The 13,145-nt window shown below is 39.9% G+C and overlaps 1 protein-coding gene across 3 annotated transcripts in view; it reads left to right on the top strand.

Annotated features, from left to right (window-relative positions):
* PHEX (phosphate regulating endopeptidase X-linked) overlaps positions 1–13,145 on the top strand; it is a 105,968-nt gene that overhangs the window by 51,300 nt on the left and 41,523 nt on the right. For all 3 annotated transcript variants that reach the window (XM_086879907.1, XM_086879906.1, XM_023918494.2), the window contains exons 11-12: positions 905–1,033; positions 4,539–4,640. In XM_086879907.1, coding sequence (XP_086736033.1) covers positions 905–1,033; positions 4,539–4,640 — 231 coding nt within the window. The remainder of the gene's footprint in view (positions 1–904; positions 1,034–4,538; positions 4,641–13,145) is intronic.

Here is a 13,145-nt window from a genome sequence, read left to right as displayed (position 1 = left end):
GATTTATTTACACAAACTACATCTTGATGAGCAATGTAATGTTAGCTAGGTAAGCACCCACAGTAATAACATTCCTCCTGTGTGAAAAGGAAACCAAGGTAGCAAATGCTCTTGAGTTGTGTTTTGCCTTGATCCTTGCTGTGCTGACCATTCTTGACTGTTTCTTTTGAAGCTCATTTATGGTGACAGCATCAGAGCCTGAAAGTATGTATTTAATACCATTCCTTTAGTAAAATGCAAGTTGTTCTACCAACATCTTTCTACTGCAACACAGAGTGATTTTTTTGGGGTAGAAACAAACATATTCAGTGTTCTTGATGATATAAACCTCTTTTCTCCTGAAAATTATTTGTTTGGGAAAGGAACTGAAAGCAACTATTTTACACAAGCTGCTGTAAAAGTAGTTGGACAGGTAAATGACAAAAAGGTGTGGACATGTACCCATCTGTGTTAGATGTCATTAGTTCATGGCAATGGAGGACTCTGAGGGACGTGTTTCATAGAACTAACCCAGTTTTCATGAGGGCAGTCTACCTAGGCTTCTTATCCTGTCAGAGGAGAGGCAAACATATTCAGGTGATATCTCACAGCAGGGTTTTTCTAGAGGAAATTGTCTCTCTACTTAACACAGAAAGAATACCAAGATTAGTCCAAAGTTAGCACTGATTCTCTAAGTCTTGTTTCTCTAAGTTACTGCTACCATTGCACTGTTAAGTTTAAAATCTTGCAGGTATTTTGTGGTGTTCAAAATATTTTTCATAGCATTGGATGAAAATAGAAATAACTGCAGAGTATCATTATTTCCTTTTGGTGGCTTTTTGACAAACGTGCTTTGTCCTATACTACATGAGGATTCTTCTTAAACAGTATAATGTTATGGCTTAATATATGCCCCTGTCAACAGGTGATCCATGGGACTACAACTTTGCTGCCTCAGTGGGATAAATGCGTGGACCTTGTAGAAAATGCCCTCCCCTATGTTGTGGGTCAGATGTTTGTGAAAGCCCATTTTCAAGAAGACAAGAAAAAGATGGTGAGTCCTCTGCAGTCTCTGTCTGGAAATTTTCAGTTAGTGGTTTCATCCTCACAAATTGCCTCTGATGTTAAAACAAAGTTTAAAAAGAGATAGGATTCTTAAAAATGTTTTAATTGAATTAAAAAACCCCAAAACATGAGGAGAAAATTGAATTAATTTGAAGAAATGTTACCTTTCAACACATCTGGGCACTGCCCCTCCTTTCCATCTGCAGTTCTTCAGACAAATAAGCAGACAGTTCAAAAGCAGGTTGAATGCTGTTAATTTATGTAAATAGTGACAGCCAGGCTGTGCAGGAACAGAGTGAGGGGTGTTGAGGAGAAGTGATTTAGTATAGCTAATATAATTTATTAAAGTTTTTACTGACTAATCAAAAAACTGGTTGAGATTTCTCTGCTTTAGGACTACCCTTTGAAAGCTGTGACTGCTACAACTGAGCAAAAAATATGTGAGAGATATCTGGCTCAAATCAAGGAAAGCTGAGAGCCACAGAGTGGGAGTTTATATTTGTGTTTCAAATCTTTTCTGCTGAACAGTGGAAGGAAATTTCCTTCCATACATTTGAGCAGAGAGAGACGTTCATCCTCATTCTAAAATTTCAACAATAGCTATGTTATCACTTCTCTCAATAACATATTCAAATAATTAATTACCCTTCACAATAATTTATGACTTATTTTCAGTTCATATTTTTCTTATAAGGTTTTCCAATATCTGCTTTTACGGCCATTGATTTTCCAGCAGTAATCACTTTTAAATTGACTCATTTAGTCATTGAACTTAGCTCTCCATGCAGGAGAGGCACAACCATTTAGGAAAGATGAGATGGCACCCTGTGCTGGGAGCTTTTTGAAAGCCCTGCGCTGCCCTGGCTCAGAAGTCTTAGTTTGCCTGTTTGGCTTTATCTACTTGGATCCCTTTCTCAGGGGAGGATTCATCTTTTTCCACACACTCATTTGACCTGTCCAAATCTTTGTCATCTGCTTCCCTCTCAGGTTCTGCATTTCTTTCCATACTTGCCTTCATCTGGGGTTTCCTCTCTGAGATCCAGCTTTTCAATCCCCTTTTTCTTGATCCAGTTTGTAATGTGCTATTTGGCCATTTTGTGGCAAAAATATGCTAGGCATATGCAGTGTGTTATCCTGCATGGATAAGTGGGAAGAGTAGGAATATAAGAAATGTACACTTTATGGAAGGAATGGACACTTTTTCATGTTTTCATATGTGAGGAAAAATTATGAGAAACAGAGCAGACATTGGTTTCTCTTGAAATGCCAGTTAATTAGAATGTTTCTTAGTGTGCACATTCCTTTTAGACCAAAGCTTTGGAAAATTATCAAGTCTGAATTCACAGTGGCACCCATAGTGAGAAATGCATATAAAATTCATAGTGTAGGTCACAATATTTAGTCTTAAAATGAACAACCCATGGAGATAAAATTGCATACAGGTGAAATTCATTGCATTGAATTTAGAAGTGTGCTTTTCAAGTTAATAATTTGTGGCTTTATCATTTTCATTTCACTGGTTTTCAGTTCTATTTCTCTTTCTTAAACAGTAAGAAAACATGTGAGTGAAGCACTCTTATTTGTACAGCTGGTTTTTTTTTTTCTTGCTTACGGCATATATCTGTCTATGATAAGCAAATCCTGAGTTACGGATAATATAGATTCTTTCCCCCCCATGTTTTCTGATTGATGTTTCATACCTTAGATACTTCTCTTCTTTTATCAAGAAAGACATTATTTGTGTCTAAATATAGCACTGCTTCTAACTCAGAGTGCCTGCAGTGTTTTTTACAGATACGCCTGAGCGGTTTCAGTAATAACTTTGATAGCAGGAATAGGTTTCTGCCCCTGCCCCCTGCAGCTACAGCTGCTGCATAAAGCCTAAGTATACACCAGGGCCCAGCTGCAGAGCTTGGGTTTGAACTTGTAACCTCCAAATACAGGGAGTTCACCTCATTAGTGAAAAAAGTTAATTGAGTCAGTGCTCTGTCATCAATACTTTTAGGTTACCTTACTTCCTGTGAGGCAGTTTACTGTGAATATTCACTCTTTAGTCATATTTAATGCTAGACCTTCTCTGGTTGAGCCATATTGACTCTAAAAAGAAGAAAATGTTTTTTGAAAAGGGTAGGAAAAAATGAATAATCCAAGGAATTTTGCTACATATTTTTCTGACGGCACCACAAATAAAGGACAGTTCCAGATTAAAATATTAATCTGATACATTAATGACAATTTAGCTAAAAGTAATATTGCCTTTGAGGGTTTAGTCCCTGCTTTTAGTGACATTTCAGATCTACTAGATTTATGGAATAAGGTTATACAAATCTCTGCTGCTTGACATTTTCATTATTTTTAAATGTAACATAACTGATAGCGCAAAGTTCCAGTAAGTCTTCATCTAATGGGTATCTGTCATGTCTTGTGCTGTCTCAGCCCTGGTTTGTGCTAAAGGACTCAGGCAGTGGCTGGATCCCTCTCATTGCCTCTCTCACAGCGTTCCCCATGCCTATCTGTCATGGGGTTCATCTGCTGATGTAAATAGAAGTAGCAGATTGCATACACTTTTCTGGACTGCCAGACGGATCCATAGGAATGAGGGCTCTTTAGACTAATATAATTCTAATATTATAATTATTATAATTATATATTCTAATACATTTGTTAGCTATTATAGTTCTTGTTTTCTGTCATTTCAAGGTTTTCTTAGTGTGCATACTCACTGAACAGTCCTATTACTATTTTTTACTTGCTTAAGATGTGGTCTTGGCATTGCAGAGGTGTCTGAAGAAGCAGCTGCGATTAAGTGGTTGTGGGCTTTCTCAGTTTTGCACGGATTCAAGCTGTCACTGGTGGTCCAGGACCACAGAAGCAGTTAAGGCTGCTCAGTGGTGTAAGCCACTCCCTCCCTGCAGTAAGTAAAGGGTAGCAATGCTTCACAAATGCAGCTAAATACAAAATAAATATTTGGTTACTGCTTTGTATTTGGATCATGATCCTGTCAGCCCCAATTCAGTTCTTTGCCAGTATTAATAAGGTGTGTCTCAGTCTCACATAAACCAAACCAGGCTAAAGACATTCTCTCTGCAGGAAAGGCTTTATTTGTGCAAATGCCTTTCAGCTGGCTCCTTCTGCATGGGCCAGTAATCTAGAACCTAAGGGCCATAAATCTCCCCAAAGGACTGCAAATCTCTCAGTGTTTTAGATGATTTCAAGATGGGTATTCTCACAAATATGACATGAAATGATCAGCATTGAACAGGGTGTGTGATACCAGAAGGGAAAGAAGATGGAAAAAACTTACCTTCAGAAGAAGTGTCTTAGTACTGGAGAGAGGAGAAATTAACCTTCAAGAAAGGACAGCCAATACTATCTGATCTGCAATCATTTGTGGTCTAACCAAGCCTAGCACTCCTACTTGTACCAAACATTTCCTTACAAAGATTCTGCCATGATATATTTTACTGGGGAAGGATTTTCTAAATATTTTTCAGATGGAGGAATTGACTGAAGGAATTCGCTGGGCTTTTATTGACATGTTAGAAAAGGAAAATGACTGGATGGACTCTGAAACAAAAAGAAAAGCTCATGAGAAGGTAACAAATATAAATGTTGAATAAGTAAAATCCTGTTATGATAAAGATTTGACTTGAATGATAGCAGTATGTCATGGACTGTACTTGCAGTTCCAGTTACTGATCATTTTGGTTGCGAAGGGACATATTTGTTTTTCTGGATGCTGAGCCATCTGAGCTCCTGTTTCTCTGCAGAATTTATTTTTGTTACCTTGTTCTTCTTTCCTTATGTCCACCTTTCTCTGTCTGGCTCTGGCTGATGTAGACTATGAGGTAATTTCACATTTGGGTTTTCTTGACAAAGTCTTCACTTTGGGATCCCAGGGACACACCAATCTATAGACAGAAAACAGTGTCTGAAACACCTGTGACAGTTGAGGGTATTTGCTTTGAAGATGGAGGACTGAGCCTAGAAGGGGATGTGAGAAAAATTCAGATTCCATAGTTTTTCCAGTGTTGTGGTAGGAGGCCTAACTTGAGAGCTTTTGAGAGTGTCATGGCCATCCCAGCTGAATATCAATTTCCTGACAGAATGATGCCAGTTATGAAGTGTTATAATCAAGGATGGCATTACTGGCCCTGATTGCTTTCAGATAAAGTCACAAAAAAATGCAGGAGGCAAAGGTGAATGCAGGAGGATGTACTCAAAACATCCTTTTCACTCTATTCCCATATTTACAGCATGTGATGAGTGGAGAGGAAGATTATCCAGATGCAGAGCTCTGCCCCCAGAGCAGAAATTGGAGGGGGCATATAAAAAGACAAGTGGAGGGTGTTGTGTAGGTCTGTGTCCTTATTTGTTGAGGCAATGGGATATCAGTGAATTACTAAGCACCCTCTTTGAATAAACTGACAGGCAAGTGCAGTTGAACTGTTCCTGCTCTCTGTGCTTGAATAAAAATAGCAGTGTTTTGATTTAAAAGCAAACACGGCTTTCAAAGTTTTTTAGTCATTCTAATGAAAAGGCTGTTGAGCCATTATATCATTGGAATGATTTAAATTCCATGTGCAGTCCATTTGCATTTTATACAGCAATCATCTTCATATATGTGCAAATGAAATAGAGCTTCGTAAATGCACCAATAAACTCTATAGCAAGAGAACAATTGTAAAATGACATTTATTTCCTGCTAACCTGGTGGTAAATGGGCTGCAGTTATTACTTCTTACTGGCTGTTATGCTATTTTTTTTCCCTAGAAATACCATTAGAAGTAGAATGATCTGTAATTTAGATATTTGTTAAAATTGATGCTAAATATGAGCAGGAATATTTTCTAATGATTTCCTTAATAAAGATATTTCTATATAGTAACCTGCTTAGTGATTTTTTTTTTTCAAAATTTGCTACCTGCCTTTCAGCAGGGAAACAATACAAACATTGCCATAACTCAATGAACTCCAAAGAAAAGTTCTCCCCTTCCCATTTTAAGGAGGGTTTTCATCAGGAGGTGTAGGCTAGATCATTGGTAGGTAGAGATGGCTGTTTTTCTCTGTTGACACATTTGGAAGCACATGGCACTTTGCTCCCAATTTAGACACATCAATGAAGGTTCAGAAGTTAGTGGAGTGAGACTGGGCTGAACAATGCATGACAAACTAAATTCCCTAAGTACAACAAAAATAATACTACAAGCCATAATCTATCAAACAAATAGCCAATGGTTTAAAATCAATCTGACTGAGCTGAAAAACCATTTCAGAGTTTGCTGACATAGGAAGCAGGACAAACTTGTAAGACACGAGTGTTATGTAATGCCTTAGATACTGCAGCAACAATTATGTGATACGACTTACGTCTACAAGTTTAAGTTCAGATTCACAGAAATAGCTACTTGGCTGGAAGGAAAGAGCCTAGAGAGACATTTGGTAGCTTTCCAGACATGGAGTGTGTGCATGTTTATTAAATATTATTTATTGTTAATGATAGATCTTCTATTTGTCCTGGAACACTTGGATGAGCATGTTTTTAATTCAAGAAATAGATTCATTACATTTAGGGTCAGATAATTCACTGGGGAAATCTAAGTTTTATAATACAACAGAACCTTCAAAATCTGTTACACTGTTCTAATTAAATCTCATGAGTCTAGCACTTTCTGCTGTAACTTTTTCAATACTTAGGCTTTAATAAAGCAGCAAAGACAAGCATGAATTTTATGAGGAAGATTGGTTGGTTAAAAAAAACTCCAGTATTATTTTATTGTAGAGATCTGTAAAAGTTGCACTTCTTTGTCAATAAATCTCATCCACATGCTGGGCTCTGCACCCAGGATGGAGAAACACCAGGCAGCAAGTATTAATTGGAAGAGGGAGAGTGCAGGGCAACAGCTAGGAACTTGGGGGCTATCTGGTTTGGAGAAAAGAAGGCTGAGGGGCCACCTCTACATCTTCCTGAAGTGGAGAGGGTGGTGCTGATCTCATTTTCCTAGGGTCCAGTGCCAGCATGTGTGGGAGCAGTTCAAAGCTACTTCATCAGGAGAGGCTGGACTGGACAGTAAGATGCTTTTCTTCACCAAGTGGATGGTCAAACACTGGAACAGGCTCCCTGGAGAGGTGGTTGATGGCCCAAGCCTGTGTTTAAGAGGCATTTGGACAATGCCCTTAACAACGTGCTTTAACTTTTGGTCACCCTGAGGTGTTCTCGCCATTGGACAAGATGTTCTTCCTTCCAACTAAAACGTTCTAATTCTGTTTTATCAATTAAGTAAAGAAAGGAAGCTATTAGTTACATAAAGGATGGTTTAGTCTTTTATGTTTTCATAAACAGAAATCAGTAACTGTCACATTGTCCCTTGTAGTTGTGCAGATTGGAGCTTCTGCCCTAAGTAAGTTCCATGGCAGAGCTATATCCTACATGGAAATGACTGATTCAGATATTTTGCTCATCCTCTGTATTTTTAATCTCATTACATTCTTGAAATGTTCGGATGCTCTGAAAAGAAATTAACTGCAGAAACCTGATGGTGGTTTTATTTACTGTGCCTCCATGTGATCTGTTTAATTTGCCTTTAGTTTTTCTTTAATTCCAGGCATATTTGGGTCATTAAATTTTTTTTTACTCATTTCCTGAAAGAAGAAGAGGGTCAATGTGGGATCTGGGGGTCTGGACAATGAGCACAGAGAGCCTTGTGGTGGTTGTATCTTTAGATGACAACACTGAAATGTAAAGGACATGGCAGGTTTGAAATAGAATTAATTGCAAATCCTCTCTGTTATTCAGATACTCACTGCTTTGTGTGTTTTTTGCTTCCTGTTTTCTGACTGATGCCCACCTTTCTTTTGTGCTTGGCTGAGGCCAAATTTGTATACCTTGCAGTCAGCCTGATGCTTTGCAATCAAAGGAACCATCGACCTCCAAAGGACTTAAAAAAGACCTTCTGGTAGAAACTATTCTTGAATTTTGCTTTAGGCAGCTTTTCAGCTCTATCTAATCACCTTCTGTCACTCTTTGTGTCTGTCCTGTTGTTTTATGTTACTCAGAGGGGACACTACTAATTTGATGTTAAAAGGATCAAATCTACTACTCCATGTGACACAGGGAACAATTGTCTTGCAGCCTTGAGAATAATTTCTTTAGCCCTTGTATAGTTTGGAGTTAAGGTTTGACATTCCTTTTGTAACAAAACAATATAATGAGATAACATCTAATAATTTACCTCTCTCCTCCCTCCATTCGTTTCTTTCTGTGGTCAAAAGATGAATTTAAACCAGACATCTAAAAGCTTATTTTACAGAAAAGGTTTCTAACAGGGTTAGGTGACTGCCTTCACGTGCAGTTCTCACCTGCCTCTCTGGATGGAGCTCACGCTGCTTCCAAAGGAGCTGAGTCCGAGAGAAGTGCTGGGCTCTGCCGTGATGCTGTTTTCTCTCCTGTCCTTACTCCTCTGCTCTACTCAAGCCCTTCTTTATTGTACCATATTTGACTACCATTTCAAATTTGCTTCAAGTATGTCTTGTCAACCCCCCGAAATTTCAATGGAATGCTCTGATAAACAAACAAACAAACCAGCACCCCAAACAGGTTTCTGTTCTTGCCCTTTTAGTCTCTTTTGTAAGGGTCATTACATTTTGCCCTCATTTGCAGAACAGAAATGTTTCAATTGGGTGCAGCTCCAAGGGTGTGCCTGGCAAGAGTCTTCAAATGCACGTTCTGTGAGTTACCTATGGCCATGTCACAACCTCTGAGCAGGATGGCAGGGGAGGGGGGAGAGAAGGGAGACCCTTTTGTTTCCCTTACCGTGAAGGTGCAGAATGCAGCCAGCTGTGATGGCTAAATGGTATTGACAGCTGTGTTTTGGCATGATGGGCCACAGGGGAAAGGGGAAACCCACAACTGAAACTCCATTGACTTAACTTGTGTGGTGAGGGCTCACTTCTTTAAAATGGTAATTTATTGCTTCTGCTCTTCAAAGGATAATTCAATGGAAGATCATCACCGACATGTTAAGTTATTCCCACTCCTGGGCAGGAAACATTATTTTATTATTTTTCCTTCCTAAAATGCCCTTTGTTCTTGGGTTTAACTGGAGGCTTGAAAAAAGATGTTTTTCTTAAATTCTGCAATTCTCTTGTAAAATATCTTGTTAGGCTATTGCACAGGAATAACTTCCTATTTGGAAGTTAGGTGGTTTTTTTTTTTGCTTTGCAGTACTATTTTTAAAGCATGGATGATAAGCCAAAAAAGAGCTTGTTTTTCCTCTAGTAAGATTTTTCTGTAACATTATTAACCTCCTTAAGTCATGGAGCACAAATCCCAAGGTCACTGTGCAATCATTTGGCTCCTGAACTTGCCTGCTGCTTTGCTTTATTTCTAAGGAAGTTGTATATGCAACATTTGTTTTCTCCACATCTATGAGTCTGAAGACTGAGTCAAGTGGAGCACAGGAAAATATCAGGACCATACCTAGCTACAGGTGGCTCTCTCAGGCAGCGTTAGGTACCTTTGTTTAGCCTACAGGGTTTGTTCTGCTGCTTCAGAGAACTACAGAAACCCTCCCTAGACAACACAGTGTAATTTGGGCCAATAGCCCTTAGGAAATCAGGAGCCATCTGTAGAAGCCCTGATTTTACAAAGTATAGGTACTTTAAAGGAGGTAGGTGTCCGTGGGTTATCCCACTGAAGCCATTCATTTCCCAGCCAGAAATTGCTGGCCCTATCCAGCCCTGCAGTCAATTATTTGAGCTGCAACCCCCTCAGTTCTCAGTTCTCTGTGGCGTCTCTCTCTTCACATTTGGGTGATTTCACTATGACCATATACAGCTCAGAGCAGAGTCCAGTGTCTGCTTCGGACAGGGGCCAAATGGTAGCAGATGTTTAGAGATGAATATAAGGACGGGGCAAGCATAAAGGGACACATTCCCACTGGCCACATTTCCTGGCCTCTGACAAACTGCAGCTCACTTGCTTCCTGAGCCAGAAGCGGTGTCTTTGGATTTATTCATATTTTCCTGCTGTGGGTTTGTCTAATGACTTTTTGAACTCACAACAATTTTCATCATCCATAACTTCCCAAAGCAATGACTCCCACTGCCTCACTGTGCTCTGTGGTTAAAAAGCATGTCTTTTTGCTTGTCTGAAAAATGTCACCTTCTCCTATGTTGTGACAGTGCAGAAACCAGAAAATCATCATTGCCTGTTCTCTTTTTGTGCTCACTCTCGCTTCTGTAAAGTCACAGCAATACATACTGTGAGGATGGAACCTCCTGCTTTTCTTTACATAGCCTGCCCAAGGCATGCAGTAGATACAGTTCTGAAAAATAACATTTCATTGAGATCCGAAGCAAAAATGCCTCAGATGATGCCCAGGCAAAAAGGCCAGGCACAACACTTTCAGGAGATGAAATTAATCTTGCTTAGTGCCAAGCTAGTTTTGCACAAAGATGACAAATCATCCAGTCTTGAAAGTGATTACTGGGTGCTCTGCAAAAATTAAAAATGCCTTTTGAGTCTTGTGGGGTCTGGGGACCCCACTATGAAAACTAATGCAAAAATATGACAGAGGAAAGAGCCCTGAGACTCAGTGCCTCTGATTTCAATGGCTATTTCTAGAATGAAAGCCAGCACAAAACTGATAGAACAACACTTGGTAAAAAGAGAGGGATGGAGTTTCAAAACTAAAGCTTGCAAGACACCTTTTACACATTCCTTTAAGATGATTTTATATCTTTGCTTCAAGGATGTCAGAGAACTTCACAAAGTGTAAGACTGCTTCAGAGCACTCATAGAAGCTGCAAGACATACTTCAGAAGAGCTAAGAAAAGCAGGAGGAATTTCCAAAGTCTCTAATTGCAGTTAGACACTTCACTCCTGTTCAAAAGTCACAGGGGTGACTGCTGACTTCCTAATTTACTGGTTTTACTGGAAAGTTTGATTCAGATATTATTGAAACAACCTTGCCATTTCTAAATTGGAAAACGTACTTTTGTTGAGTGCCAATTAAACCTTAGCCACACTTCTCCTTTGTGGAAGTGAGCATTCTGAAATTAGGGTAATCTCTGCCTAGATGCAAAAAATTTGAGGGCCTGGTTGTATTGTAGTAGTTGCATTGCAAGGAGCAATGAACAGATCTCTTCAGAAGGTTGAAATGTGTTGCAGCTTGGAAAAGGCAGTCACATTTTAACTCTTCCAACATGTCTGCAATTCCCTTGTGCATTAAATATATCACTAGGTGTTTATCTTTCTGGTTTAACTAATATTTCACAGAAAGACAGAATGGCTCGGGTTGGAAGGGACCACAGTGGGGTCATCTGGTCCAATCTCCCTCCTCAAGGAGGGTCATCCCAGAGCACATGGCACAGGATTGTGCCCAGATGGTTCTTGAACATGTGCAGTGAGGGAGATTCCATGCCCTCTCTGAGCATTCTGTGTCAGTGTTTGGTCACTTCCACTGTATGGAAGTTCTTCCTCATGTTGAGGTGGAACTTCCTGTGCATCAGTTTCTGCCTCTCGTCCTGCTGCTCAGCACCATCGAGTGGAGCCTCCAAAGGGCTCCATCCGCTGACACTCCCTTCAGATACTTATAGGCATGGATGAGGTTCCTTCTCAGTCATCCCTTTTTGAGGCTGAGCAGCCCAATCCTTCTTCTACCATGTACATGGACATATGAAAATATGGGGACAACTCAATAGGAAGCTGGAAGGAAAGTAGGTGCTGCTCAGAAATGATGTAAGGGATTTGAAAAGTTTGCGCTACTCACCTAATTTGGAATTTGGTCAGGATTTTCAGGCTGCCACTCCTGCACCATTCCTGGGACAGCTGTTTGGAAAATGCCAATTCTTAGATTAACATTTTTTTCACCTGGGAGAAGCAGAGAATAGTACTTTCCTTCTAGTGTAGAAGAGTTCCATGTTTTTCTCAGAATAAAAATAGGTCTTTCTATGAGATTAACATCCCCTTTACTTTCTCATTTGTTTTACATCAAATATTTATTTCTCATCACAAACTTTAATTTTTGAACTCTAAGAATAATCTATCACATCCTGAATTTAATTTAACCTTCACAGGAAGACTGGTCTTTCCTGATCAGTAACCACAGGAGATGTTCTTCTCCATTGGCCAGAGTTGAAACTAATAGCCATGGCATGTTTGCTTATCTCTTATCTCTGGGGTTAGATTGCTGCTGTCAGCTTCTCCCTTGTTATCTGGCTGCTGCTACTGCTCACTCAGTTGTGCAGGGATGTCAGTTCCATTAATAACCTGAGCACCGTGCAAACAGATAGTGGAAAACAGGTGAAGGGAGAGGAAATTGTATTTAACCCTGATCTCACAGCTGTCATTTTTTAGACTCTGCCATGACTACACAAGGCCAGAATGGGTGTGTGACATCAAAACATTTGTGACAAATCTCATGCTTGAAACAGGAGGGAGACAGATGGACAGACACCTGCAGATGCTCAGAAACTAGGGTGAATCTGAAGGTTTTATGGCAGGAACCCAACATGAAACCATTCTTATGCTAATTGACAGAGTAATTCTTCCAAAGAGCAAGAGATCCTCCACCACCCCTGGAAGTCTTGGACAGTTTCATCTTTAACTTTCACTATCTTAGTTATTTTAAGAAATAAACCTGTCTCCTGTAGAGGTGCAGTTACAAAGACAGTGTCATCCCCCAGCTCAGCAGTAACAGATATGGAGGTGCAGGAGAGCCATGCTCTGTGTGGAGGAGTCTACAAGGGCATGCTCAGGTATCTGCTTGGCATTCCCTTGCTCTTTGCAATAAAAGTGCTTTTCCTGCCTGTGGTGATCTCTATGTCCTGTAAATGCCCACTGAGAGAGGAGCTGTGGGCTGGGACCCCACCATGGACCCTCAGTCCTGGCACTGAGCTGTCCACAACCAGGAGTATGAACCAGCAGCACCTCAACTTGCTTAGGTATTGTACCAGTCTCTGGAGTCTGAAGCAAAGTTGTGAGATTTTAAATGGCTTCAGGTACTGGTATTGCTGGAGTTTGCTTGTAAAGGAGGTTTACCACATGGAGCTCATCAGACTCAGGAATTTGTTCCTTTAGTGGCCTTTTAGAGGCCAGG

The sequence above is a fragment of the Cyanistes caeruleus genome, chromosome 3 (genome assembly GCF_971803275.1).
Source record: "Cyanistes caeruleus chromosome 3, bCyaCae1.hap1.1, whole genome shotgun sequence".
NCBI lineage: Eukaryota > Metazoa > Chordata > Aves > Passeriformes > Paridae > Cyanistes > Cyanistes caeruleus.
The sequence above is the reverse complement of the archived record's forward strand: the minus strand, read 5'-3'. Positions and strand labels throughout refer to the sequence as shown.